At 39.5% G+C, this 27,642-nt stretch overlaps 1 protein-coding gene across 3 annotated transcripts in view; it reads right to left on the reverse strand.

Annotated features, from left to right (window-relative positions):
- The window catches only part of rexo1 (REX1, RNA exonuclease 1 homolog), an 80,822-nt gene extending 54,953 nt beyond the window's left edge, over positions 1-25,869 (reverse strand). For 2 of the 3 annotated variants that reach the window (XR_011964025.1, XM_072594113.1), the window contains exons 1-2: positions 25,518-25,869; positions 23,209-23,244 (exon numbers count right to left, since the gene is read on the reverse strand). Coding sequence is in view for 2 of the 3 variants with exons in the window: in XM_072594113.1 (XP_072450214.1) it covers positions 23,209-23,244; positions 25,518-25,686 (205 nt within the window). In the remaining variant the exon portion in view is untranslated. The remainder of the gene's footprint in view (positions 1-23,208; positions 23,245-25,517) is intronic. The other variant, XM_072594114.1, reaches the window with a different exon arrangement.
- Between the last annotated feature and the right edge of the window lie 1,773 nt (positions 25,870-27,642).

Consider the following 27,642-nt stretch of genomic DNA (forward strand, 5'->3'; position numbering starts at 1 on the left):
CAAAGAACCACAATGGCATAAATATTGTTGGACAATATCACTATAGTGCTTTAATGCAACTCTTTTGAAGTCTTAGTTTTCCTAAAAGACTGACAATTTTTCCTAAATCCTCAAAGTAGCTTCAAAGAAAGAACACCATAATAAACAGGTTAGCCTAGAGAAAGGAGGGCCATTAACACTAGGTGACCAAGGGTCCACCTGCACCATTATTCTTCAATCCAAGTGGCTGTGATGAATAAACTATCCTAAATCAAGGAAATTCACAATTGCTGTTGAGTTGCATGGGAGAAAAATGGTACGATAATCAATTTTTCATGGATAGACGAAAAGGTATTATACAAAGATTCCAGGAAAAGTTTGCACAGTAATGGCATAACACAATTACATCACATTAACAATGTGACATAATTCAGCTTGGTGTGGCTCTGTAGCCCTCAAACCATATTTTAGGGAAATTTTAAGCTGTATATATCTCACACACACACACACACACCTTCAGGTTTTTTAATCCAACTGAAGGATTAATTTAATTCAGAGGAATAGCAATGCAGAACTTCTGGAGACCAGAAAATTCACCATATAAACTTACAAGATGGTCAAATTTCCAATCTGCAGAGTTGTAAGATCTCAAGAGTATTAGTATAGTGACACAGTAATACAATTCTATATTTAGAGTTTGGAAAAAAATTGATTCCTTAATTGTTTTTAAGTTATTTATAAGCATTGAGGTGTGGCTCTGCCGGTAATGTCAGCTTTCTGGAACCTATCTCAGCAACGGCAAGTGGGCAACCAGCATCACAGCAAAGTTGAATCCTGTTCCCATCTAACATTTAGATTTGTATATTGCTCAGTGTATCGACAATAAATATCCCAAAGTTGGACATATCAGTTAATATTTTGCTATGGTTTTTTTAAATAACCTACTGACAAACAGTTAGTAACATTGAACATAAAAGAATAAAATGAACTAAATGCTCTAAATAAAGATGTAATTAAGCAATAATCAGATGCAGTTATACCTACACTGAGCAATACACAAGCCTGTAAACAACAAACTACTCCTGAATAAAGATAACTACCAGTCTTATTTGAATGCATCAACAGTTGAATGTATTTTTAGCATAATGAACGAAGCATTTTATTTTAAATGCACTAACTTCCAAACTAAACAGTAAAATTCCTTGCATGGCTACATTAGGATAGAAACAAATACAGTTCTTTCTGTAATATGCAAGTATTTGCACTAGAAAAGCACAAACCTGTAATAATAAATTACAACGCGTTCTAATATATGAATATTTGCATTCCACAGTATTTTAAGCATTATCTACCTAGAGAATGATTTACACACAGTACAATGCCATATGCTATTCCTTTCCAAAGTCTAAACTTAGATCTGTAGACAGACAAAACAGTTACCATAATTCTGGTTGCTCAACAGGTATGAAATATACTTGTTCATGTCTTTCTAGAATTCAACTTTGCACCATACCACTCTCTGCACCACTCATGTTTGCAACACGCACTGCTAACAAGGGACCACTTGGTTTCTGAAGTCAATATGCTTTTAGTATCAGAGATCCCAGGGTTACGCAGCTGCTATTATCTCATTAGCCCATCCCCTTAAAAAAAACACCTCTCTGCATGAGGAAGGTGCTCGCTTCCCAGTGATGATTTCACATTCAACTTATACTTCATAATTCTGAGAGTATTCAAGATGAACATTACTCACAATTCCACTGACCTGTAAAAAAATTGAGATTCAAATCAAAAGGCAATCAAAAAGTAGTTGGTTCTAATTCAAAAACATTATGGTCAGTGCTAAAAAGCAGCCACACAAACTGGAAGTTTGCTTTCTAGAAAAGTTCAGTGCAGGCTGGACAGAATGTATAACCCTCCAATGATCCTAATGGGTTTGTTCCATGGATTATAATAAACCTACATTCAAAAATCAGACCCGAAAACAGTGCATTTATAACATACACAACATTCAATTTCTAACCATGTGTCAACGCCCAAATCTTTTTTGTTGGTCCCAGTCGGGAGACCTTGGGGAATTAAACTCAGCTCAAGTCAAAAATATCTAGGTGCAACTTGTGCAAAGGTGAAGACAGAGGCAGCTTTGCAAATGAGTCACACAGTTGAGTTGCTATATTCTATTCTGTGTCAAGCTAACGAAGTCCAGTGGGGTGGCACTCGGGTCAGCCCTAGCACACGCAGATGAAAAGTCAGCCCAGACTCCACATTAATTTGCAATGTTTATTGTTAAGACATTTCAATTGTGGGCATCAGCTGAGAAAGGCTCAGATACAATGCCACCTACAGGTAAACAGGCTGCTCATCATACCTATTTACTCATGCAAAACAGCCATCTTGTTAAAAACAACCATAAAGCACTTTAGAGCACTGAAACACCATTCAGCGTTCCCTAAATTTGGGCAAATTTATTGTAAAAAAACTAATTCATTAGCACTAGATCGTTGTCATCAGTTCCTTGGCATAGAGATTACTTTAGTAAATGCTAGACAAGTTCTCAGATGACTGAAACCCAATTTCAGATCCACAGTGGAGGAAAGTTGTGGACAAGTGGATTTCGCAGCCTGGATCAGTTTCTTTTCCTTTCCTCTGCTACTCCTGTTCACCTCAAGATTGAATCACTGAGCCTCAAAGTGGACAGTGACTTGATGAATAAGGCCGTGCCATACCAAACAATCAGCAGGCTTTCTGCACCCAGTCTGTAGTGTTAATGCCATGCCTTACAGTGAATTCAAGTGCGTCCCTATTACTTTTCTTTTGGCTACAGGATAACTTGGAGTAAAGAACTTGCCAAGGCTGAGGTTTTCAGATATGTTGAACAGAATTGGTTCTTCAGGGACTTGTAGAGATGCAGCTTCATGGACGGATGCTCATATTGATCCAGTAGTCCTTCCATTTGATCACCAGGATTCAATGGTGGCACCACTGGTAGAAATTAGAGAATCCTGTGGCATCCAGGGTTCGCTGCAGTGCAGATGGTGTTGGAAAGTTTTAGCACCCTTTGCATGCTCTGTGTTAAGTGAGGCATCATGCAACAGACATCTGTAAACTGAAGGTCATGGATGTCCATAGTGGTGAACTTGGTTTTTGCCCAGAAGCAACCAAGGTTGAAGATCTTCCCATTCAGATGATATTGGTTGCCAACAGTCAGGTCAGTGCCATGACTCTATACCAACCATTTCCAAACTGGCATACATGTTTCCAAATCTACCTCTTAATTTATGCTTTTACCTCTGAACTTATAGTTCTTTCAACAAATGAGCATTTCAGACTCAAACTAATGCTGTTCTGTACTCAGCACCAGAAAACATTCTTGCAATAAAAGTGAAACTGAATATTTCTGAAAAAAAATATTTATACAATGAAGAAATTGCTTTTGAAGATATAGTCACTACAGTAATAGAGGCTATTCTAGAACCTAGTTCCAACCTGAAAACTGGCAGGTCCAACAATGCAATATTGCCTGTATCAAACCTTCTGATACTGGGTGCTATTATAGGCCAAACATATTTTAAAAAAGCAAGCCACACAGAAGCAGCACAGCGGAAAATATATTCACTCATGCAGACATAATCAGCCACAGGTTTGATATTAATTTATGACAATGAAATTATTTAAATTAAGCAGAAAAAGAATCGAAATGTGGAAATCAGAGATAAAAATAAGGAAAATCTACTTGAAATACAAAGCAGCAGGACAAATCATGGAAAGAGGAAGATTATGTTCAATGTTTCCAGTCTTCTGGCTATCTGTTCACCTGAAAGCGCACGTTGGGGTTATAGTGCAGAGTCAGAAGACAGGAAATGTTTAAGCTTACCTTGCCAGATGCTGCCAAAACTTTGCATTTTAAATTTCAGTCAGACAGCTGGTGGCATACTTCAATGGATTCATACAGATAAGTTTCTCTTATCCTGAATATTATCCAGCTAACTCTGATTACGTAAAATGTACTCGTGTCAAGTGATAACCAGATTGAACTGGACGGCAAGCCTCGAATTATATGGGCGACTGTTTAAGTTTCAATGCTCTGGTATGAAGAATTGAGAGTGCATGATCAGAAGCAGGAGCAGCTGGCACCTGTGGGTGCATACAAAGCAAAACAAAGAGCCTATACACTCAGGAGATCGCAGAATATGGAGGAAGCTGACAATTATGAAAACCTAGGGTTAACGTCAAGCATAAAGTTCATAGTTACATTCGTCAGAATACAAACTTATTCAAAAAAAAGGGACAAAAGCCAACTTGTTCAATGGTTTTAGTAGTCTGGGCGATGTGGTGATGAGCCAAAATAGACCAGTCAACTGAATAGCATTACAGATTCTATGTTTCAAGTCCTATCTGTTCCATGGGTGCATAATTTCTCTGAACATGCCAATTAGGAAATATCGACAGGGGGATAAATAAGTCAATTCATAATTGTCCGATGTCAAACTTTACTTCTGTGCCACAAGATCCCTTAGAGACCCTACTCAGAGCCAGGAGGCCAGATTAAAATCCTACTTGTTGCAGAGGCGAGTGATAACAGTTCTGAAGAGGTTGATGTTTCAGAGAAAATACTTTTGTCTTCACATTCCAAGATGCAAGGTCACAGGAGTTAAATTAAGCCTGAATTTCTGTATCTGATGGCTGTCTAACATGACTCAAAATGATTCTAGGGCCAAGACAGATGTGGTTGCTTTCACATTGTTTATCAAATGGTTTAACAAGACATTTTAAAATCTATTTAATTCGTTACTTTCAACATTAATTCTATATATGATTAGTGAGATGGTACAGTGCAAATGTTTCACTGCAGTATGTAATACATGTTCTGACCTGTTCTAAATTTCCCCGCTCTGTATGATATCAGTACCGTAATATACCAATTTGAAAGAGAAACAGATTTTAAGTTGAATTGTTAAATAATGGATGAGTATATGAATAGGAAGGGCTTGGAGGGATATGGGCCAGGTGCTGGCAGGTGGGACTAGATTGGGTTGGGATATCTGTTCGGCATGGAAGGGTTGGACAGAAGGGTCTGTTTCCATGCTGTACATCTCTATGACTCTAATAATTATACTCACTACAGTAAATAGTTTCTACTTAATTAACTGTTTTGAAAAAACACTTTTCAAACTCAGAAGTTTCAGCAGGCCTCAAAGTTGGTCAACACACACCTAAAGGATATAAGGAGACAAAACAAAAAAAAAAGTAATTTGGCTGCTTTAACACGGAATTGGTCATGACAAGATGCCCATTCTGGTCAAGATTCCTGCTGCTCTGCACACCATCCTGTGTCATCACTTCACAAATGTCCAGCACACTAAAACAAAAACAAAAACTTCAGTTCCACAGCATCAGACCCTTTGAAACAAGAAAAATGCAAATCACTCACTGTACTATTTAATTGTCCTATTTAGTAATATTTTGTTTTTATTATATTTCTGACTTTCTGAAGGCACTGATTTCTTGGAATGCTATTATGTGCAGGCACTTTTCACACATAGCCAAATTAATGTATTAAATTAAACTGAAGCATTGTTTTTCTTACTGAGGCATTATGCTTAACCACTGTCCATTCAAGAACCATCTAATTGTACTACCAGACATCACTTGTTGTAGGAAATGGAAAACTACTACACATTTTCCCCACTAAGCTAAAAGGCAATGAATCATAGAATCACTACACAGTGTGGAAACAGGCCCTTCGGCCCAATAAGTCTATACCAACCCTCCAAAGATATCCATCCAAACACATTTCTCTACCCTATTACTCTACATTTTCCCCTGACTAATACACCTACCCATCCATGAACATTATTGGTAATTTAGCATGGCCATTAACCTAACCTGCACATCTTTGGATTGTGAGAGGAAACTGGAGCATCCAGAAAAAACCCATGCAGACATGGGGAGAATGCGCAAACTCCCACACAGTCGCCTGAGGCTGGAATCGAGCCAGAGTCCCTGGCGCTGTGAGGCAGCAGTGCTAACCACTGAGGCACTGTGCCGTGGTGTTGTTTATCAATTAACTTAAAACCGGTTTCTCTTTCAAATTGGTGTATTAAGGTACTGATATTAAATGGAGCAGGGAATTTTAGAACAGTTCAATACAGCATGTCTTACACACTGCAATGAATTAATTGCAGTGTATCATCTCACTAATCATTTATAAAATGAGTGTTGAAAGTAACAAATTAAATGGATTAAATGAATTTTGACAGACTGTCAAGAGGAGTTAACTCATCATATAGACAAGGTCTTTCCTCACATTTTTGGCCCAGCTCCTCACAACATAAAATAAATGCAGTGGATCTTATTGGAAATATAATGTTGCGTTAATGTCATAGTTATCTTTGTACAAATAAGCCAGCAAGCTCAAGCATTTGGAGATACAGTGAGATTTGTAAATCTTCAAAATGTGCCCTTAAATATGAAATGGTTATGACACCATCATATGGCCATAATTATCTCGTTTTCCCTCCCCCCACCCTCAGCAAAATCCTAACATCCCACACAACATAACTGACAAATGCATGCCACATGTAATCGGATCACACGTTACTGCAATCTCATTTCTAAACTATGTTTTAAAACTGCTCCCCGATAGACACTTCTGTTAAATACAGATGGATCCCTTATTTTAGCACATTGAATGGAAGAGGATGGCGTTTGGGAAATCTATGCAGATAATTAATTCTTGTTATTTTCTTCCATGACATTCAAGTCATTTTAGAGTACAAATAGGAGACCCATCTCTGTGAGCTCAGCAAGCAGTGATAAAATGTAGTTGACTTGCTCTCGGTGAATTGCTAACCAACTCCTCTCCTTCCTTTCCCATACTGAGGTAATCCCTGAACTCCATGCTACTAACATGAAAGAATATTTGTAGACATACCTATGAGCATAATACCAGAAGAAACTGGGCCCTTAACCATGAAAACGTTGTGACATCACCATGCTGCTTTCTAGTCATCTGCCTTATTTTCAAAAGCATAAAACTAAATGCAGTCATCAAAACACATACTGCATGAAGACAATAACCCTCCAGCCTGTATGGAGTAGATATGTGGGAACTGCCTTGTTAAATCCAGCAACATAACCCAACCAAATTCACTCAAATCCATCATGTGAAAAAAAAAGCATCAGAACTTTGTGTACAAATACAATTTTAAAACTTGGGAGCTAACTAACATTATTTAACCATATGTCCAGGTTCAAGGCCTACTTACTCCAGAGCTGTCACTGGCTGTCTGAATAGGTTGATTAAAAATATTTGCATGGTGTACGTCAAAGTATGCATACCATTTATTTTGCATGACCTTCACCAGACTATTTCATTCCAGTCATTGTGGAACTTTGCAAATTCTGCAGCACAACTAGTCAGAATATATACTATTTATGCCACAGATGAAGTCACATTACCACAAGATCCAAAATAATGTTCTGACAGACCTTGTCATTACAGACATTTTATAAAACAATGTTTTATGCAACAGCCTGATTCTCTTATGCACAGTATTAAATCATAACACCATTTGGATTTCAACCAATATTCAAGTCATAAGATCAGCATAGAGGATTGACTATATATGCCATGTTAGAATATTCATTAAAAACAAGAAACAAAAGAAGATGGAAGACATTTTGTTAAATGTTGTATTTTAAAAAAAGGTGATGCACTTAGGATACTTTCACCTAATAGACCAACTGAACACAGGCAGACAGAAATCACAGGATCAAGTAATGCACCTGGACTGGACTCCTGGCTCCCAACCAGAGCATTGCAGTACTGTTAAGCTATCAGGGTTAAACAAAGTGGGCTTATGTTGACCAAAGCCATTTGCTGTATATTCTTTGTTTTTCTTCTCAATCGGCAGTCATCTCAAATTTTCCAACCAGTAATCCGTTATTATGGATATAGCTACAGATTTGTAATTTAGAAAACTTTAAATTTCTATGGCTACTTTGGATACAGAACGATAACGATAAGATTTCAATTCAGTCATCTAAGCAAAGGCACCATGAACTTTGATAACAAAACACTATTTGATCGCTATCTTAGATAGTGGTATTAGTTATACACATGGGAGGCAATGACCTAGTGGTATCATCAATGGATGTTAATCCCAAGACCAGATAATGTTCTAGGGACATGGGTTCAAATCCTGCCAGATCAGATGGTAGATTTTGAATTCAATAAAAAGAAAATCTGGAATTAAGAGTCTGGTAAGGACCACAAATCCATTGTTAATTGTAAGAAAAACCTCTGGTTTACGTGTTCTTTAGAGAAGGAATCTGCCATCCTTACCTGGTCTAGCCTACAGATGACTCCAGACCCACAGAAAAGTGGTTGACTCTTAATTGCCCTCTGGGCAATAAATGCTGCCTAGCCAGCGATGCCTTCATCCCATAACAAATAAAGAGAAAATGGTCATTTAACTGGTGTATCAATTTGTATGTACATGGTGCCTTTAAAAGAATAAAACCCCCATAGGGATTTATTTACAAATTCAAAACATTTGATACAAACATGCAAAAACATATAAGCATGGTTTTGTCATTATGATTTAACAAATAGGTTTTAAGAAGCAACTTACAGAAGGCAAGGGAGATAGAGGCAGAGATTTAGGAAACAAATTTAAAAACTTAGGACCTTGTCAACTGAAGACAAGGCACCTGAACTGAGTGATTAAAGTTAGGAATTTTCAGGAGGCCATAACTGGCATAATGCGAAGGTGTGTTCTTTTCTGTGTGGATCTTTGCAAGAATGGAGTAAATTGCAGAGTCATAGAGCTATACAGCATGGAAACAGACCTTTTGGGCCAACATTTCCATGCTGACCAGATATCCTAAATTAATCTAGTCCCAGTTGCCAGCATTTGGCCCACACTCGGCCCACATTCTTCCAGAGATAGGGAAATCTACGGAGTTGAAAACAAAAATGAGAATTCGAGGCTCAACTGGTAGCCTAAGTAAGTCAATGAGGTCATGACAAATAAGCAAGATGGACTTGCTACAAGTTAAGACATGGACAGACATTTGCCTTAGAGAGATAAACTGTGGAAGCTGTACAACAGTGCTTTGGAACACTTAAGTCTCGAAATACCAGACACATTGAACAGTTTCAGCAGATAGACTGAGGTAAAGGCAGAGAGTTAAGTGATGGTATGGAGTTGGAAATAGCTGTTTAGAGTCATAGAGACGTACAGCACCGAAACAGACCCTTCAGTCCAACTCATCCATGCTGACCAGATATCCTAAATTAACCTAGTCCCTTTTGCCGGCACTTGGCCCATATTCTTTTAAACACTCCCTATTCATAAAACCATCCAGATGCTTTTTAAATGTTGCAATTGTACCAGCTTCCACCATTTCCTCTGGCAGTTCATTCCATACATGCACCACCCTCTTGTGGAAAAGTTGCCCCTTCGGTCCTTTTTAAATCTTTCCTCTGTAACCTTAAACCTCTACCAACTAGTTTTGGATTCCCCTACCCTGGGTTAAAGGCCTTGACTCTTTAGTCTATCCATGCCCCTCTTGATTTTATAACTTCTGTAAGGTCACCCCTCACCCTCTGATGCCCAGGGAAAACAGCCCCAGCAAATTCACCTCTTCCTAGATCTCAAACCCTCCAACCCTGACAACATCCTTGTAAATCTTTTCTAGCCTCTTTCAAGTCTCACAACATTGTTCCTATACGTATGATATTCAAATTGCTGTAGACTTACAGAAATAACAATATCCTTGAAAACCAGGAGAGAGATAGCACCTATAAGCAACAAGTAGTTATGGTCATAAAAAGGTGCATGATAAAGGACTAGAAGCTCATGTTGGGGTAAAATAAATAACTTAACACAGTCTTAAATTGTTGCCTCAGAGGGGGGACAAAAAAATGGATGGTGACCAAAGATGGTAGTTTCCTTCATCCTGAAATTTAATTCCACAATGTTTCTCATCTAGAAATTGCAGTCAGACAAGTAGTCTGACAGTTTAAAGGCAGAGGAAAAAAGGTAGAACTGGATCCACGATGCTCTGATTTTGGATGTCATTAACATGGGTGCAGTGTCAAAGATTAATAACTACATAAAATCCTAAGAAATAAGAGCAGGATAATGCCATAAAGCTCAACAAGCCTACTCTGCCATTCGAAAAGATCATGGTTGACCTTGAGCTCCAAGTGCACTTTGCTGCCTGCTTGCTATTTCCTCTTATTTACTGAGAAACAAGAATTGTCGAGCTTAGCCTTATATATCTTCACTAATGGCAAATTCACAAATCTCGTGGGCAGAGAATTCCAAGTATTCACACATCTTGAAATTTATCATCTCAGTCCTAAATGAGCAGCCCCTTAACCAGAAATGTGCCCCTTGTTCTAGATTTTCCAGCCAGGAGAAATAACATTTGAGTATCTATCAGTTCCTTTCATTTTTATCTCATTCTTCTAAAATCCAAAGAACATACTGGAGGTAGGTGTGCTCTTTTTTTTGGTTATAAATAGAAAGCAAGAATCAGCAGCAGTGCTTGGCCCAGAGGCCCACTGATGATGTTACCTAGTAGGGTGACGAAACATCCGGAAATGAACCTTCCAGCTCAGCGAGCAATACTATATCCAGAACCTCAACCTGAGCTACAAATCTTAAAATTCATAGAACATAGCTTCAAATTATTCAGCCTCTCATATAGGATATCACCCTTATCCCTATGAGAAAGTGCACAAGGTATAAGCCGGTAGGGAAAGAGTGAAGTTTTGAATTTTGTGAAACAAAAGATTTAGCTGAGCATGACTCAGATCAGATAAGAACTTGCAGTTAACAATGAGGTGCTGGAGGTAAGGGCAGTGGGTTAACAAGGTGGAAAAGCATTCATTATGTACAGCCACTTAACAAGATGAGGTGGCATTCAGTATGTAAAGTCAGTTAACAAGGGGAAAGTATCCATTATGTGAAACCAGTTAACAAGGTTAAGAACATTCATTGTGTAAGAGCAGATGGCTTAATCTTTACTATTGATACTTGCTGATTGTAATAGTCACCCAATTGATATGTATGTTGCCTTATCTGGATGCTCCTCCCTTTGAATGACTATATATTTCACTAAGAAACTGCTGTTCGAGAGAAGACCATGGACCCATGTCCCTGTGCACATAGGCAATCGTTCCCTCCCTCCAGGGCCCGGAATAAAGATGAAGGAGGTAAAGCTATACTGTGTCTGAGCATTTTGCTTCGACTAAAGCAGGAAAGGGACAACTTATCAATAAGTCAACCTTTACGTACTGCCTCCAATATAAGTATATCCTTCCTTAAATACAAGAGACTAAAATTGCACATAGTATTTCAGTTTGATCTCACCAAAACTCCATACAACTGTAGCAAGACATTTTGATTCTTATCCTCCTTACAATAAAGGCCAATATGCCATTTTCTACTGAACCATGTTCTGTTTCATGTGCCTTGTGAGATAGTACATCCAAACCTCTTAGAGCATTGTTTCACATCTTTTAAAATAAGTTCTGCTTTTCTATTTTTATGAGCAAAGTGAAAACCTCAAACTTGTGCACCTTATACTCTATCTACAAACTACGTTATCCATTCATGAACATGTCGATACTCATTATGCAGCTTCCTGTATCCTCCTCAAAGCTTGCATTCTCATTGCTTTGTATCATCAGCAAATTCATAGTTGGTAATATATGTGTTTATGACCTGGGGTAAGTGACAAAGGGTGGAAAATTCCCCATTTATAATAATAGTCTGCTTCCTCTCATTTACCTGAGGGTTACCACTGACCAGAAGCTCAACCAGACTCGACACAAATAGAGAAACTAGGAATACTGTGGCAACTTACCTTCTGACTTGTCAAAGTCTGTTCACCATCTACAGAGCACAAGGATCAAGAACGAGAAGGCACAGGTTTAAGGTGATTTGCAAAAGGAGTAAATGCAGTGAGTGAGAAAACGTTTTCACATGGCAAATGGTTCATATCAAGAATACACAACACACTATGGTGGAGCCAGGATTCAATCAAATACTCAAAGGCATGGGATGATTATTTAAATAGAAACAACACACAGGATTAGGAGGAAAGAACAGTAGAAAAGGCACAAAGCCACAAACTGCAGACATGATGGGCTTAATGCCCTTGTTTTGCACTATAACAATTCTCTGAATCCGGGGTAATGTATTTTTTTTAAAAAGGTTGTGCTGCAAAATGTGAAAGTATATACCAGATATGTTTGAAAAGAAAACATGATAATCAAAATTTTGTTTAGAGATGCAGAATTCTAACACCTACTCTACAGTTTCAAACATATTACATAGAATGCAGGCAATAGAAACAGGTCATTCAGCATAATTGGTTTATGTCAGTGTTTTTGCACAACAGGACCATTTCCCACTTTTACATGCATCACCTTCTATTCCTTTTTCTGTCCTTGATTCTCGAGCTTCCTTTTAACTGCATCTGTTATTATTTTAACAATTTGGGGTAGCAACATCTACATTCTAATTACTCACTCAGTAAGAAAGTTTCTCCTGAATTTAATGTAATTATTGATGACAGTGAAACACTGGCTGATTACCTTTTCTTCACTATTTTGTTCCAAAAGTTGAGGCCAGTTGTCTGTTCATCTTTGTCTGAAGCTAAAATAAGCCAACTTATTTTAGACTGGAGGCCAGACAAATGCAACTCAGTATCTATTTACCAAGACAGTCACCATCAGACTAGCTGCAGAAAAAGATGAATACAATTTCAGTCAGCTACATTCTAACCTCATGTCTTCATCAAAACTAATACTTGCATGGCAACTATTGCATGCTCCCAAAAAAAATGGCTGCCATTAAATTTATGGTTTTCTCAACATTACAATAATGAACAAAAGGACTTCATTAACTGCAATGCATTTTGGGACATCTTGAAGCCGTGGAAGTTGTTATAAAAATGTAAATGTTTTTATTTCTTTACAACTGATAAATAATGAAAGTGATTAGGGTGAGAATGAAGTAATGAATAAATGTCTACAAATTGTAACTTTCAATTTACATGCAAAAACATCTAAATTGACATCAACATTTTTACAATAGCGAATAGATCTGTTTGCTTTCCCACCTTACGTAATTTTACTTTGTAAAGACCTTAAAAACTACCAGCTGTCTTTTAAAAGGAATTTCAATCTGCACTAGTCCTGGGAAAGCAACTTCTCAGATTTTTCAAAGTTGAGAACAGTGTACTTGAAGAAATAGAACTGTGACAATCAAAGCCTCTGGTGTTTTAACTCCAGCTTCCTATTAGATTTTGGATTGTTTATGGAAATACCTCATATCCAATGTGCAAATTTCCAGTGTACTATTCAGAGGTCCATTTAATTCAATTTAAGACTTTTTTTTGCCCTTGCAAGTATAATTGAAGCTGAAAATGTGTTGCTGGAAAAGTGCAGCAGGTCAGGCAGCATCCAAGGAACAGGAGAATCGACATTTCATGAAGAAGAAGGGCTGATGCCCAAAACTTCGATTCTCCTGTTCCTTGGATGCTGCCTGACCTGCTGCGCTTTTCCAGCAACACATTTCAGCTCTGATCTCCAGCATCTGCAGTCCTCACTTTCTCCTCGAAGTAGAATTGAAGGCCTTCAAAGAGGAAACAATTCAGGTGTAGTCTAAGCACGTACTGAAGAGGGAAAAGGAAAAGCTCATGGTATTAGAGATAATGTATTGACGTGGACAGAACTGGTTGGCAGACAGGAAACAGAGTTGGAATAAATGAGTCCTTTTCAGAGTGGCAGGCAGTGACAATTCAGGTACCACAGGGTTCACTGCTGGGATCCTAGCTGTTCACAATATACATTAATGATTTGGATGAAGGAACTGAATGCAATATCTCCAAATTTGCAGATGACACAAAGCTGGGTGGCAGTGTGTACTGTGAAGAGGATACTAGGAGGCTGCAGGATGATTTGGTCAGACTGGCTGAGTTAGGCAAATGCAATTTAATGTGTATAAATGTGATGTTATCCACTTTCATGGCAAAAACAGGAAGGCAAATTATTTGAATGGTGGCAGTTTAGGAAATGGTGAAGTGCAATGAGACCTGGGTGTCACAATGGCACAGTTATTGAAAATTGGCATGCAGATGCAGCAGGCAGTGAGGAAAGCTAATGGCATGCTGGCCTTCATAGCAAGATGATTTGAGGAGAGGAGTAGGGATGTCTTGCTGTAGATATACAAGGCCCTGTGAGGCCACACCTTGAGTACTGTGTGCCATTTTGGTCTCTTAGTCTGAGGAAGAATATTCTTGCTATTGAGGGAATCCAATGAAGGTTCACCAGACTGATTCCCAAGATAGCAGGACTGACATATGAAGGAAGACTGGTTCAACTGAGCTTGTACTCACTGTAATTTAGAAGAATGGGGGTGGAATCTCATAGAAACAGGCTAGACGGGGATGAATGTTCTCAATGTTGGCAACGTCCAGAACTAGGGGGTCACCATTTAAGAATATGGGGTAAGCCATTCAGGACACAGAAAAGAGGAAGAACTTCTTCACTCAGTTGTGAACCTGTGGAATTCTCTACCATACAAAGCTGTTGGGCCAAGCTCGTTGGAGATGTTCATGAGTGAGCTGGTCATGGCCGTTGCGGCTAAAGGGATCAATGGGTATGGAAAGAAAGCAAGAGTAGCATACTAAAATTCTTGCTGGCCTTCATTGCAAGAAGATTTGAGGTGAGGAGTAAGGGTTCATTCCTAAAGAAGGGCTTTTGCCTGCAACGTCGATGTTGTGCTCCTCAGATGCTGCCTGACCTGCTGTACTTTTCCAGCACCACTCTAATCCTTACTAAAATTCAATTATGAGCCATGACCATATTGAATGGTGCTGCATCACAAAGAGTTGAATGCTCTACTTCTGGACCTATGTTTCTATGTTCTAAGTAGCCTGAATGTGTGTGGCCAGCTCTCTCAGACAGGATTTCTACTTTTTGTTTTAGCTTTAAGCAGTTTTTGTTGGAGTCTCAACAGAGTTGGAAGCTGCTGGAGTTTTGAAGAAGCAGAAGTTATTTTTTCCGCTCTCTTGATTACAGCTGGAAGTTGGGGTTTCTCTTCCTATTGCAAGCATTGTATGTGAGAAAGTTTGATTTCTGAATTTACCTTGTTGCCTATGTTCATGGGATGTTCCTATATTAGAACAGTTAATGTTACTGAATTGTTCTGTTAAATTTTCCCAAAGAGTTAAGTTATTCTTTCCTTAGTTGTATTTTAACTAGTGTTTGAATAATTGTGTTTTGTTTAATGTTGAGTAGTTTGACTGGGCAAATTGCATCTGGAACACAGCATTTTACATTTGCCTTTAAAATAAGCAAAAGGGTTGAGACTACCTTCTTAAAATGTTTTGAGAGCGTCTGGTCTGGTCCATAACAAATCTCTCACCACTTTGGGAGGAAGAATACAAAAAAAACTGTTTTACATTTTCCAACATTATAGCTTGTAACATATTTGCCCACATTTAATCCACCTATATCCCTTATAGCCTTCTTCTGCCCTCTCAAGAACGAACTTCCCTGCCTCTTTGTGCCATTAGTAAATGTAACAAACATACCTTAATCCCGTCATCCAAGTAGTAATTGAGAAATGGGTCTTAAAAATGGATGAGATAAAAGTAGGGAAAGCAGCAGAAAGCTAACTATTCACAGCACCCAAAAGTAGCAGTCTCCCAAGCCCGATGTGGCTGAAGTAAGCAAGGTTGGAAAGAGGCTGCTTTCATCGCACTGTTTCAATGCAGACATGGAAGTGGCATTAGAAAACTGGGAGATTGCAAAGATATCCTTGTTCAAAAATAAAAGAGTGAATCAGATGTTAATAGGGCAAAAAACAAAATTAATGAACATACCAACCAGAGATCTGTTAAAGAAAACCTGTCTGACCAATTTGCTTTGAATGATATAGCAGAGATGGTTGAATAAGGTAATGCAGTTCATGTTTATATGGACTTGCAAAAATCTGCTTCACAGAATGCTACATAATAGAAACTAAAGTCAGTGGGATTTAAGGGATATGGATAGCTAAGACAGAAATCAGAAAATGGTGATGATTGATATTTTACAGTGGACAGGTTATATAGATTGAAACAATACCAACAAAATTCACAGTAGGGCCATTGCTCTTTTGGAAATATATTGATGACCTGGACATGGGAATAGGAGTATCAGTCTGAAGTTTGCACCAAGCTACAAAATGTGAAAATGTAGTAAACAGGTATGAGCTTAGCATATACTTCAAGAGGGCAGATAAAACTGGTGAGTAGAATGGTACTTTAATGCAGAGAAGCGTGAAATGATACATTTTCAAACAAAAAAATGGCATGCAATATAAATAGAAAGTACAAATTTAACATGAAAGCACAGAGAATGGCATAAGGTTTGTGTACATCAATTTCAGTTGGGATGGTAAGGGGAGATATTAGGGGTTTTAAAAAGTATACAGGCGCACAAATCCCCATGGCCCAATGAGATGTTTCCCAGCCTGCTATTGGAGTAAAGGGAGGAGATTGCTAGGGCCCTAGCAGAGATACTTAATATCTTGCTGGTCACAGGTGAAGTGCCAGATGACTGGATGAGAGATAATGTGGCTCCTTTACTCAAGAGGAGCAGCAGGGATAGGCCAGGTAATTACAGAACAGTTAGTTTGATGTCAGTAGTTGGGAAATCATTAGAAGTAATTCTGAAGGGCAGAAATAATTAATACTTGGAAAGGGAGTGATCAGCGCTGATTTGTTAGAGAGAGATCCTGTCTGACTAATTTAATTGAGTTTTTAAAAAATATATTGAAGAAGGTAGTGCAGTTAATGTGGCTTACCTGGACTTCAATATGGCCTTTGACAAGGTCCCACATTGAAGGGTGGCTCATAAAATAAGAGCCCAGGGATCAAGTTGGTAACTGGATCCAACGTTGGCTTACAAACAGAAGGCAGATTGAGGACATTTGTTTTTGTAACTGTAAGCCCATGAACAGCAGTGTACCACACAGCTTGGTGCTAGGATCTTTCCTTTTGTTATTTACATTTAATGGCTTGAACATGGATGAAGAAAGTATAATCAGCAATTTTACAGATGACACTAAAATTGCTGGTTGTTGTTGATACTAAGGAAGATGGTCTCAGGCTACAATCTGATGTTGATCAGCTGGTAAATTGAGCAGAGCCATGGATGTTGGAATTTAATCCCAATAAATGATAAGAGCATTAGGTCCCTTTGGTGTAGTGAGGAATTTGGTGTACAAATCCATAGATATTTGGAGGTGTCAGCACAGGTAGACAGGGTAGTGAACAAGGCATATAGACGCTTGCCTTCATTAGCCAGGGTGTAGAATTTAAGAGCAAGTCAGTCTTGTCACGTGTGTGTGTGTGTGCGCGCGCGCATGTGCGTGTGCGTGAGTGAGAGAGAGAGAGTGGCGGTGGTGGTGGGGAGATCTTATGGAGGTATACAAAATTGTGAAATGTATAGAAAACGTAGATTGTAAGAATCTTTTCCCCGTGGCAGATGTCTTTAAAACTAGAGGGCATTACTTTAAAGTGAGGAGCAAGTGCTTGAGAGGTGATTAGATTAGATTATTTACAGTGTAGAAACAGGCTCTTTGGCCCAACAAGTCTACACGGACCTACCAAAGCGCAACCCACCCAGACCCATTCCCCTACATTTACCCCTTCACTTAACACTACAGGCAATTTAGCATGGCCAATTCACCTAACCTGCACATTTTTGGATTGTGGGAGGAAACTGGAGCACCCGGAGGAAACCTACACAGACACGGTTAGAATGTGCAAACTCCACACAGAGTCACCTGAGGCGGGAATTGAACTAGAGTCTCTGGCGCGGTGAGATCCGAGAAAGAATTTTTTTCACTTGATGGATGGTATAAAATGCCTGAGAGTGTGGTACAGGCAGATACTCTCAACATTTAAGAACAATATGTAAGAGTACTTAAAATGCCAGAGATCATAGGGAATGGACTAAATGTAGGTATGTGGGATTAGTGTAGTTTGGTGTCGTTGCTCATGGGGCGAGTGAGCCCAACGTGGCAGAGAGTGAGGTCCTCCAACATCTGCAGCGGCAGACAGCAAACAGCCCAAGGCTGCCGCGATTGAGTACTGTGAGATCTGGAGGTGAGGCCCAGCGCAGTCTGCTTGAAGGACTGGAATACTGTAATTATTTTTCTAATTTATTCCTAAGATCCTATATCTAGGACCTTTGTACATAATATGGCAAGGTAAATGGAGACTTCATAAACTTTTCACTGCACTCGAATACATGTGACAACATAAATAATTATACTTCTACTCAAGTAAGCAGCACTTAAAAGCACAGCAAACCCCTAATACAACTCTGAAGAATCAGCCTATACTATGTTCAAATCTCTAAAGTGGGCTGAACCCACGGTTTTACAATTAGCCATGAATAACACTAAAGTAGAGCTTTTTAGTTTTCTAGAAATGTTGCAACTTTTTTTACACTTATTATTTCAGTCCCTTCAGGTTCACACATACAAATAAATTAAGAGTACCAACACTTTGATGTAGCCGGTTACGATTCAAGCTGATGTTATTACTGGACAAAATCAGATCTCAGCCTGAAATATGCCTTGATAAATCATATTGATTTATTAAAACTTTAAAAAAGATCTTCCACCAAAACAAAAATACAATGCTACAGATTCAAGTTTCACAATTAAAGAATGTTATAATACAAAAGAAAATAAGATAAAGTAGAAGAAACCAAATTATTTACAGATGGCACAAGTTTAAAGATTTTAAAACACACAGTAAAATACAACCTTATTATTTTAAAAAGCAGTTCTTTACAGTACTTGGAAATAGCGAGAACTGCATCAAAGTGGGCAGCACAGTGGCTCAGTGGTTAGCACTGCTGCTTCACAGCAACAGGGTCCCAGGTTCAATTCCAGCCTCAGGTGACTGTGTGTAGTTTTCACATTCTCCCAGTGTACTCCAGTTTCCTCCCACAGTCACAAAGATGTGCAGGTCAAGTGAATTGACTATGCTAAATTGCCCATAGTGTTAGGTATATTAGTTAGAGGGAAAAGAATCTGGGTGGGTTACTCTTCGTAGGGTCTGTGTAGGCTGGTTGGGCCGAAAGGCCTGTTTCCACACTGTAGGGAATCTAATTTAATCAAATCAAAATAAGGCCATACACAAATTCAAGGAAGAAAACCTCATCTCCTACCTTGGGAGCTTACAAATTCATGGCCTCAACATAGAATTCACCACCTTCCAAATCTCCCCACCCCAACCTAGGTCCAGCCCTCCTTCTCCATCCACCCCCTTGACCTGACCCAACCTATCCAATTTCCTTCCCACCTATCCACTCCACTATTCCCACTGACCAATATCAATCACCTCCTACTGCCATCTGACCTACCTTTCCCCCAGCCCCAATACCCCCAACTCGTTTATTCCTCCTCCCCAATTCTGAAGAAGGATCCTGCCTAAAATGTCGACTCTCCTGCTTGACCTACTGCACTTTTTCCAGAGCCATATTTTAATCAAATCTTTACAGTACTAGCACCAGACAGAATTCCCTTGTCTTTCTCATCTCTGAGGGCCTAATTGTACTGTGGCTTCAACATCACATCTTGAAAGTCTGATGATTTCTACACGGAACCTTCATACAACTGAGCTTAGAGACTTTCTCAGCTTAATGTAGGTTCAAATACTTGAGGTCTAGAAGTTCTAGACTAAACTCCTTCCAGGGAGGTAACAAATTTCTGAACAGTCCTAAACTACCTCAATTTCTCAGGAGCATCTATTTTACACAGCCAGCTTCAAAGACATTTGTAAAACTGAATTAAAGTGAATTTTAAGAAAAGTCTTTTTTCCAAGCTCCAAACAATCCAGAATCTTCGATAATGAAAACCCGATGCACTAGATTGTTTATATGTAAGCTTTCTCAAATTAATCAAAACCCCCTTACATTCAAAAAGATTTCACACTAATGTTTCAAAAGAAATCACCATGGCTACACAAATATTTACAAGTTAATCATTAATCCCCAGAGAGACAGATCAAAATCCACAAATTACTGATTGAAATCCAAACTCTAAATGATCGTAAAATATACACACACTTTACATCAGAACCCTCACTTTTTACCATGCTATAAAAATCATCCTCAATAATAAGTCAAGATTAACATCAAGTGAAAAGAAAGTGCGCTCAGGAAGTGACCAAAGAAATCAAACATGTAATATGTTTGACAAATTAAACAAATTTCTTGAAGTGACCAAATGAATTAAGGGAGACAAGTAAACATAGTGCATATGGAATTTTAAGGGCATCCTTAAGCTACTCAGAAGACTTGTTATAAAATGATCAAGTGTATACAGAGGAACCTCGATTATCTGAACAAGATGGGCAGGCAATATTTCGTTCAGATAATCGGTTACTTGATTAATCGATTAAATGCCTTTCCTCTGAGGCTCAGAGTTTTTAAAAGTCTGCACCCCGTTCTGGAGACGAGGCAGCAGCACATCACATGCTCCCCCCCGCCCAACGCCGCTCTCCGCATGCCCTTAAAACCTATCCAACACCATACCCCCTCCTCCTCCCCCCCCCACCCTAAAACCCTGTCCAACACTGTCCCCCACCCACCCGCCTTTCCATCCCCTCTCCAGGGCAGCTGGACTGGACATGACGCCTACAACAAGACTGCTGCTGCTACCTCTGTGGGGTAAGTTTCCAAATAGTATACACACACAACATTTTACTGCAATGTTTTGACAGGTTCCACCTTTACCCTGTACAGGACAACGTTGCAGAGATTATCTGGGGAAGGGAGGTTTAGGGTACACCTCTCTGTGGAACTCCAGGGAAAGTGTGGGCAGAGAGGGAGGTTGAAGGTCAGTCGTTTGGAGATGGTGCCTGTTTAATCATTGTAAACAAAAGACGCAATCAGTGTTGGAAATACGTCTGAGGTAATGTTTCTACCGGGACCTTGCAATCTCCTTCGAATAATCAGATATTCGGATAATCGAAGTTCCCCTATATATAATACTTTTAGAAATGTGAAAAGAACAAGAGGGTTTGTTAAGAGAAATTAGAATAACAGAAGCTGTACAGATTGGAAGTCCCAAATTCCAGAGATCAACTGCAATTATTTTTCTTTGTACACAGATAATTGGAGTACTGTATTGGAGAAGAATATCAACTTATAATGTTAACATTGTACAAGAAAGGCAAACAGTAAAGTGATTGTAAAATATTTCAGGGCACAACAAAGATTACGATAAAAATGAATGTGGAGAACTGTGTGCAATAATTTTATTATCATAATTATATCTTTTTCTTCAATATAAAGGTTTATTGATTTTCGAATAGTCAGTTCTTGTATTACACGATGGTTGCATTCTTTTGCAACCTCGTGTTATAGAAAAATTGCGCTTTAGAAATAGCACTTAAAGTGTCAGCAGTGTGACTGGCTGTAATACAACACACATTTTAAAAGCTCATGCTTTAGAAACAGCTTCCCAGATTTATCGATTGCATTACAGCAAATTCGCATTATAGTTACTACCTCAGAATTTCAGTAACTGAAAAGGTTTTAAACTAGGGGGAAAGAAAAGTACAAAGTGGTCACCAATCATTTGACCAGAAATTGGCCAAGTCGCAAATGACCTACAAAGTTGGTTAGTTCAGTTGGCTAGATAGCTAGTTTGCAATATAGAGTGATGCCAACAGCGCAGGTTCATTTCCCTCATTAGCTAAGAAAACCACTAAGATCCCATTTCGTCTACCTTGAAATGTTGCAATCCTCAGGTTGTTACCACCAGTCAGTCAATCCCTCTGCAATACAACAAAGGAACTATAGCGACTTAACCTTCCATCTCTGGAATACGTGGCCCAGTGTAGCAGTCTCCTAGCTGTCCAAACACTGATAGATTGCTAACTTGAACAACAAGGGATGCTGGGTACACTCTCCAAGCGAAACACTGAAATATCAAAAATTCTACATCAGGCAGTGCAAACACAGCAGTAAAGTGCTCATGATATTAGCATAATATAAAAAGCAACAGTTTTATTCTGCCCAGACACCCCCAACAATCTATACATGAAACTAAGGACAGCCCAGACAGAAAGGTACCAGGTCCTACTACATAAAATAAACTGACAGTAGCATGCTATCTAAATGATTGACTCTTGTTTAAAACTATTAAGTATATTTCCTTGATTGGCCAGAACTATAGAAAGTTCCAGAAAACCATCTAAGAAGTATAAAAACAGATCTCTCTTGGAACTGTCTGAGAAGACCAGCATGGCAAAAAGCAGAGATTAGCTGATCATCTAGAGAGAGAGGAAGAAAGCAACTTTGCAGACCCAGAGACACAGCCACAAGTAGAGCACCTGCGTAAATTTATGAGAGACTCCAGAAGGATTGTAACCTTAAGGGGCCAAATAGGATTAGTGATAGTATATTTAGTATTAAAGATTTTTGTAGTTCTGTTCCTAATAAAGTGGGAACGTTTTTGGTACCAGCTTGCATTCATATTGATTTGACCGCTTTGGTATTGTATAACACCTGGGTGAATTCTTTCATAACATTCTGGTTGGAGTTCTCTAAAACTTGTTTAAACTGTAACAGACAACATCAGGTGCAAGTCCCATCAACTCCACAGGTGTGTAACAACATCTATGAAAAGGTCTATTGGAGAACAAAAATCCACTGATGTGAGATAAGCAAAGACAAAATTGAAATTAACACCATCAAAAGGCACAAACTTTTATTCAGACAGAATACACAAAAACAAGCTTGTATTTCAAGGAACTATTTTTAAATATTACACGCTTTTATATAACATAAATGCATGACATGACATCTTTATTTATGTTCTCCCTAATTTCTTGTGCTGACTTCTGAGTTCTGTGCACAGTATGCTTAAAGGGAAGCAGGATCATATAGCTGAAAATGACCAAGTACACACAGGGTTTCCCAATGTCCCACGTCTGTGCAGTATTACAGTACAACACATTGCTAAGCAGATAATACAACTGATCTTTCTTTCACTAAGAAAATCTTGCAAGTACTCCTTACTGATCTAGACACTGGGTACCTGTATTTTAAGAGGTATAGCTTAGTGCTTAAACAAGGAATTTTGTTGTTGCAGTCAACGAGATGTGTAAAGTGAACCTTTCATGCCTCACCTGATTGTATACTTTCATTGCTTTTGTCACAATCAACTGAAAGATATAAAAGGATGTAAAGAAGCAGTAAATTATGGATTAAAACAGTACACCTTCAAGAAACTGTATAGATTGGGGAAATACAGTTTGAAAATAAACAAGCCAATAGTAATGATTTAGTAATGGGAGGAAAGTAAGAACAAGTAGTAGTGTTAAATTTAAGTCAGGAGTTGGAACCGTATACTGGATTAGTGGTGTTGGAAGAGCACAGCAGTTCAGGCAGCATCCAATGAGCAGCGAAATCAACGTTTCGGGCAAAAGCCCTTCATCAGGAATGGAACCGTAGTTCAGTTTTGAATACATTACAGAATGTACATCAAAGCTACTGAATATGAAGTGTAGGTTCAGGAGAATGACACACAAATTCTTGGTCTCTTGGAATCAAGAAATATGAGGACCACGTAGGAAAATGGACTGACATCAGCCAAGATCATATCAGAAAATGTTCAATGGGTCATATGATCTACTCCTGCTTCACATCTTGTACACTTTGCATGAAAACTTAGCTCTGAAGGAGAACTGATGAACTGTGATTAATTCCATTGGATCAAATAAAGTGAAAGGGGACGCATTGTGTTGTTTTTCAAAGCTACTAAGAGTTGTTCTAAGGTAATGGTGGCTCAGTGGTTAGCACTGCTGCTTCACAGTGCCAGGGATTCGGGTTCAGTTCCAGCCATAGATGGATGATATATGGATGGAGCTTGTATGTCCTCCATGTCTACATGGGTTTCCTCTGTGTGCTCTAGTTCCCTCCCACAGTACAAAGATCTGCAGGTTAGATGGTTTGTCCACGTGTCCAGCATGGTCAGATATGTGTAGGCTAGGTGGAATAGCCACGATAAATTTGGGATTACTGGATACAGTAGGAGTCTGGGTGGGATTTCTTCGGAGGGTCGGTGCAGACCCAGTGGGGCAAATGGCCTCCTTACACACTAAGGGTTTTATGATTCTAAAAGTTTAGCCCATGACTGGAAAGAATTAGCGAAGAAAATTTTCAAAGATTGATGAGTAAATGAACGGACGTTTTGAGGACTTTCTTTATACAGAATTGCTGGAATATAGGCATTCAGGTAGAGATCATTCCATTTTTGAGAAGAAAAATATTTACACCAGATGCAAGGACTAAACTAAAGAATTGCAAACGCTAGAAATCTGAAACAATAACAGAAATTGCTGGAGAAACTCAGCAAGTCTGGGAGCATCTGTGGACCATGATTTGGATGAGCCAGTGTTGGACTGGGGTGGACAAAGTTTTAAAAAAATCACAACACCACGTTATGGTCCAACAGGTTTAATTGGAAGCACTAGCTTTCAAAGTGCTGCTTAAGAAGCAGTTCGTCGAAAGCTAGTGCTTCCAAATAAACCTATTGGACCATAACCTGGTGTTGCGTGATTTTTAACTTTAACAGCATCTGTGGAGACTGAGCAGAGTTAATGTTAAGACCAGGGATCCTTCTTCGGAACATACATTGTTCCTTTTGACCTTTTTGTTATTGCTGTACAAAAAGTGTGCTTCAAAAACTGGAGAAAAAAAAAGATGCACTGCAGATGGATTTATCTAAATTTGTGTACAAAGATAATAATTACTTTGAATCTTATTTAAATTAGACTAATGACAATAGACCAGTGATCAAGTTTTTATAGTTAGTTCGAGTTATTAGAAAGATGGAGACCATTGCTCACTTCTCAGATTCAAAGACTCTGTATTCCTATTCTGGAGCATGATGTTGATTACACCAACATTTGTTGGATCTGGACTGGCTGATAAGCTAAGAAAATGTAACCACAACAAAACCTTAATTTTAAATGTGTAGTTTGAGGTCAAGTTACATGGACATTTTTTCCCAAACGTGTCACACCCTTTTTATTGACAGATATCAGCTATTGCAAAACAGTTACATAAAACGAGAAACATATCTCAGATAAACACACAAATCAACCTCATAACAGAAGTTGCTCTGTTTTGTCGTTGGATCTAATGGTGACTCCATATAGAAAGTGGCTGGCCTTGACACTTCAAAGACTATTACAGTACTGAATAACACACCCCAAACACTGAAACGTGTACAGGGAGGAAAGCCCTCCCACTTCCCCAAAGGGAAAGTCTGTTCAATAACATGATCCACAGTTTAGGCAGAGCACCCAGATGGAGACCACCTCACTCTCACACAGAATAAAATACCCCAACACCAGGTATAACCAAGGAGGGTTCAGGAAGGAGACCCAGGCTCCACAAGACAGAGCTAGGAAACCTGCTGTTGCCGACTCACCTCGGTCGGCTGTTAGACACTGCCCGTCTCCCTCCGGCTTCTCCCTGGGCTTCTGGCTGCGGTGCCGAAAGTGACAATAAGGCCGGTTGCAGGAGTCGCCATCGCTGCTGCCGCCGCCGCCGTAAAAGGGGCACTCGATGCTGCGGAAAAACTCGGTGGAACGCAGCATTGTGCACTCGGGGCCCGGCCTCGGGGACAAGGCATAATCCCCCTCTCGTCAGAAGATAATGATTTGGTGGAGGGGAGATGGAATCGGAAGCCGAGGCGGCCTTCACGCTCCGGGGCAACTCCTCCGTTCCTTGTCCTCTCACCCCCTGAACACCGCCCGCCCCCCGCTACCGCCCGACGCCGCCATCTTGGTTCCTGCCAGACTCTGACGTCAGTGAGGCCTACTCAACCACACGCGCATTTTGGAGCCATTGGTTTGGGGGGGGGGAAGAAAAATAGAACAAAATTTACAGTTATGTAGCACCTTTCACCACCCCAGAGGTGTTCCTCGGGGGTCCTCAATGATGATGAAACACCTTTAAAGTCACTGCTCTCACGTTGGAAGCACTGCAGCAAGCTCTGTTAAGTTTCATGACCAGATAGAAGCACAGAACATTCTGGAGAAACTCAGTTGGTCTGGCAGCATCTGTGGAGTGAGAAGTGACTTCATGACCAGATAATCTGTTTCTTCTATGTACTATTAGTTGGAAGATTTTTAAAAAACTAATTTGTAGGACATAGCCTTAGCAAGCTGTGCCAGCATCTATTGCCTGTCCCCAGTTGAGGAGTTGGTGGTGAGTTGCCTTCTAAACCTATCCTGTTCGTGTACCCATCCAGAAGCCTTTTAAATGCAATTGTACCTGTCTCCTTGGCCCATCTGATCAAGATCCTCTGAGATAATTTTCTTCACTGTCCAGCGCATCCCACCTATTTTGGTGTCATCTGCAAACTTACCAATTATGCAAAAAATCATTTATATAAATAACGAAAAGCAGTGGACCCAACACCAATCCTTATAGCACATCACTGCTCACAGGCCATCAGTCCAAAAAGCAACTCTCTACCACCACTTTCTGTTTCCTACCTTCAAGCGATTTTTGTATCCAATTGACTAGTTCTCTCTGCATTCCATGTGATCTGATGTTACTTACCAGTCTACCATTCGGAACCTTTTCAAACACTTTTCTGAAGTCCCTATAGACAATGTTTTCTACTCTGACTTTATCAGTCTTCTTTGTCACCTCTTCGAAAAACTCATTCAAAGTTAGAGAGATACAATTTCCCACACATGCAACCATGTTGACGATCCCTAATCAGTCCTTGCCTTTTCCAAACAGGTGGATACCTTGTGCCTTAGAATCCCCTCCAATAGGAGACAGTGAGGTCTGCAGATGCTGAAGATCAGAGTTGAGAGTGTATTGCTGGAAAAGCACAGCAGGTTAGGCAGCATCTGAGGAGCAGGGAAATCGATGTTTCAGACCGGAGCCCTTCATCAGTCCCCTCCAATAACCTACCCACTGCTGACTTAAGGCTCACCAATGTATAGTTCCCTGGCTTTTCCTTATAGCCTTTCATAAATAATGGCACCATATTAGCAAATGTCCATTCTTCTGCATGTAACCCGTGGCTGTCAATGATACAAATATTTCAGCAAGGAGCCCAGCAATCTTTTCCTTAGCTTGAAGTTCTGGGAAACATCTGATCAGGTCCTAGGGATTTATCTGCCTTAATGTGTTTTAAGACCTCCAGCACCTACTTTTCTGTAGCTGCCCTTATCTAGTGGGGAGTATTCCATTACTCTCAAGACTTGTGCCTTGTAGCTGGCGGACAGGCTTTGGATGTCAGGACATGAGCCACCTGCTGCACTAATGTCTGACCAGCTCTTGTAGCCACTGTGTTTATAGTGTGAATCCAGTGGAGTTTCTGGTCGGTGGTAACCTCATGGATGTTTATGGCAGGGGATTAAGTAATAGTAACACCATTAAATATTAAGAGGTGGTATTTAGATTGGCCTTTATTGGCCTTTATCATTGCCTGATACTTATATCAGGGATAACACCCAACTCATCTTTGAAATCATACTGTGGATCTTTAAAAATTCAATTAAGATAGGCTTTGAATATTAAAAACCCGTTGA

Source organism: Chiloscyllium punctatum, chromosome 24 (genome assembly GCF_047496795.1).
Source record: "Chiloscyllium punctatum isolate Juve2018m chromosome 24, sChiPun1.3, whole genome shotgun sequence".
NCBI lineage: Eukaryota > Metazoa > Chordata > Chondrichthyes > Orectolobiformes > Hemiscylliidae > Chiloscyllium > Chiloscyllium punctatum.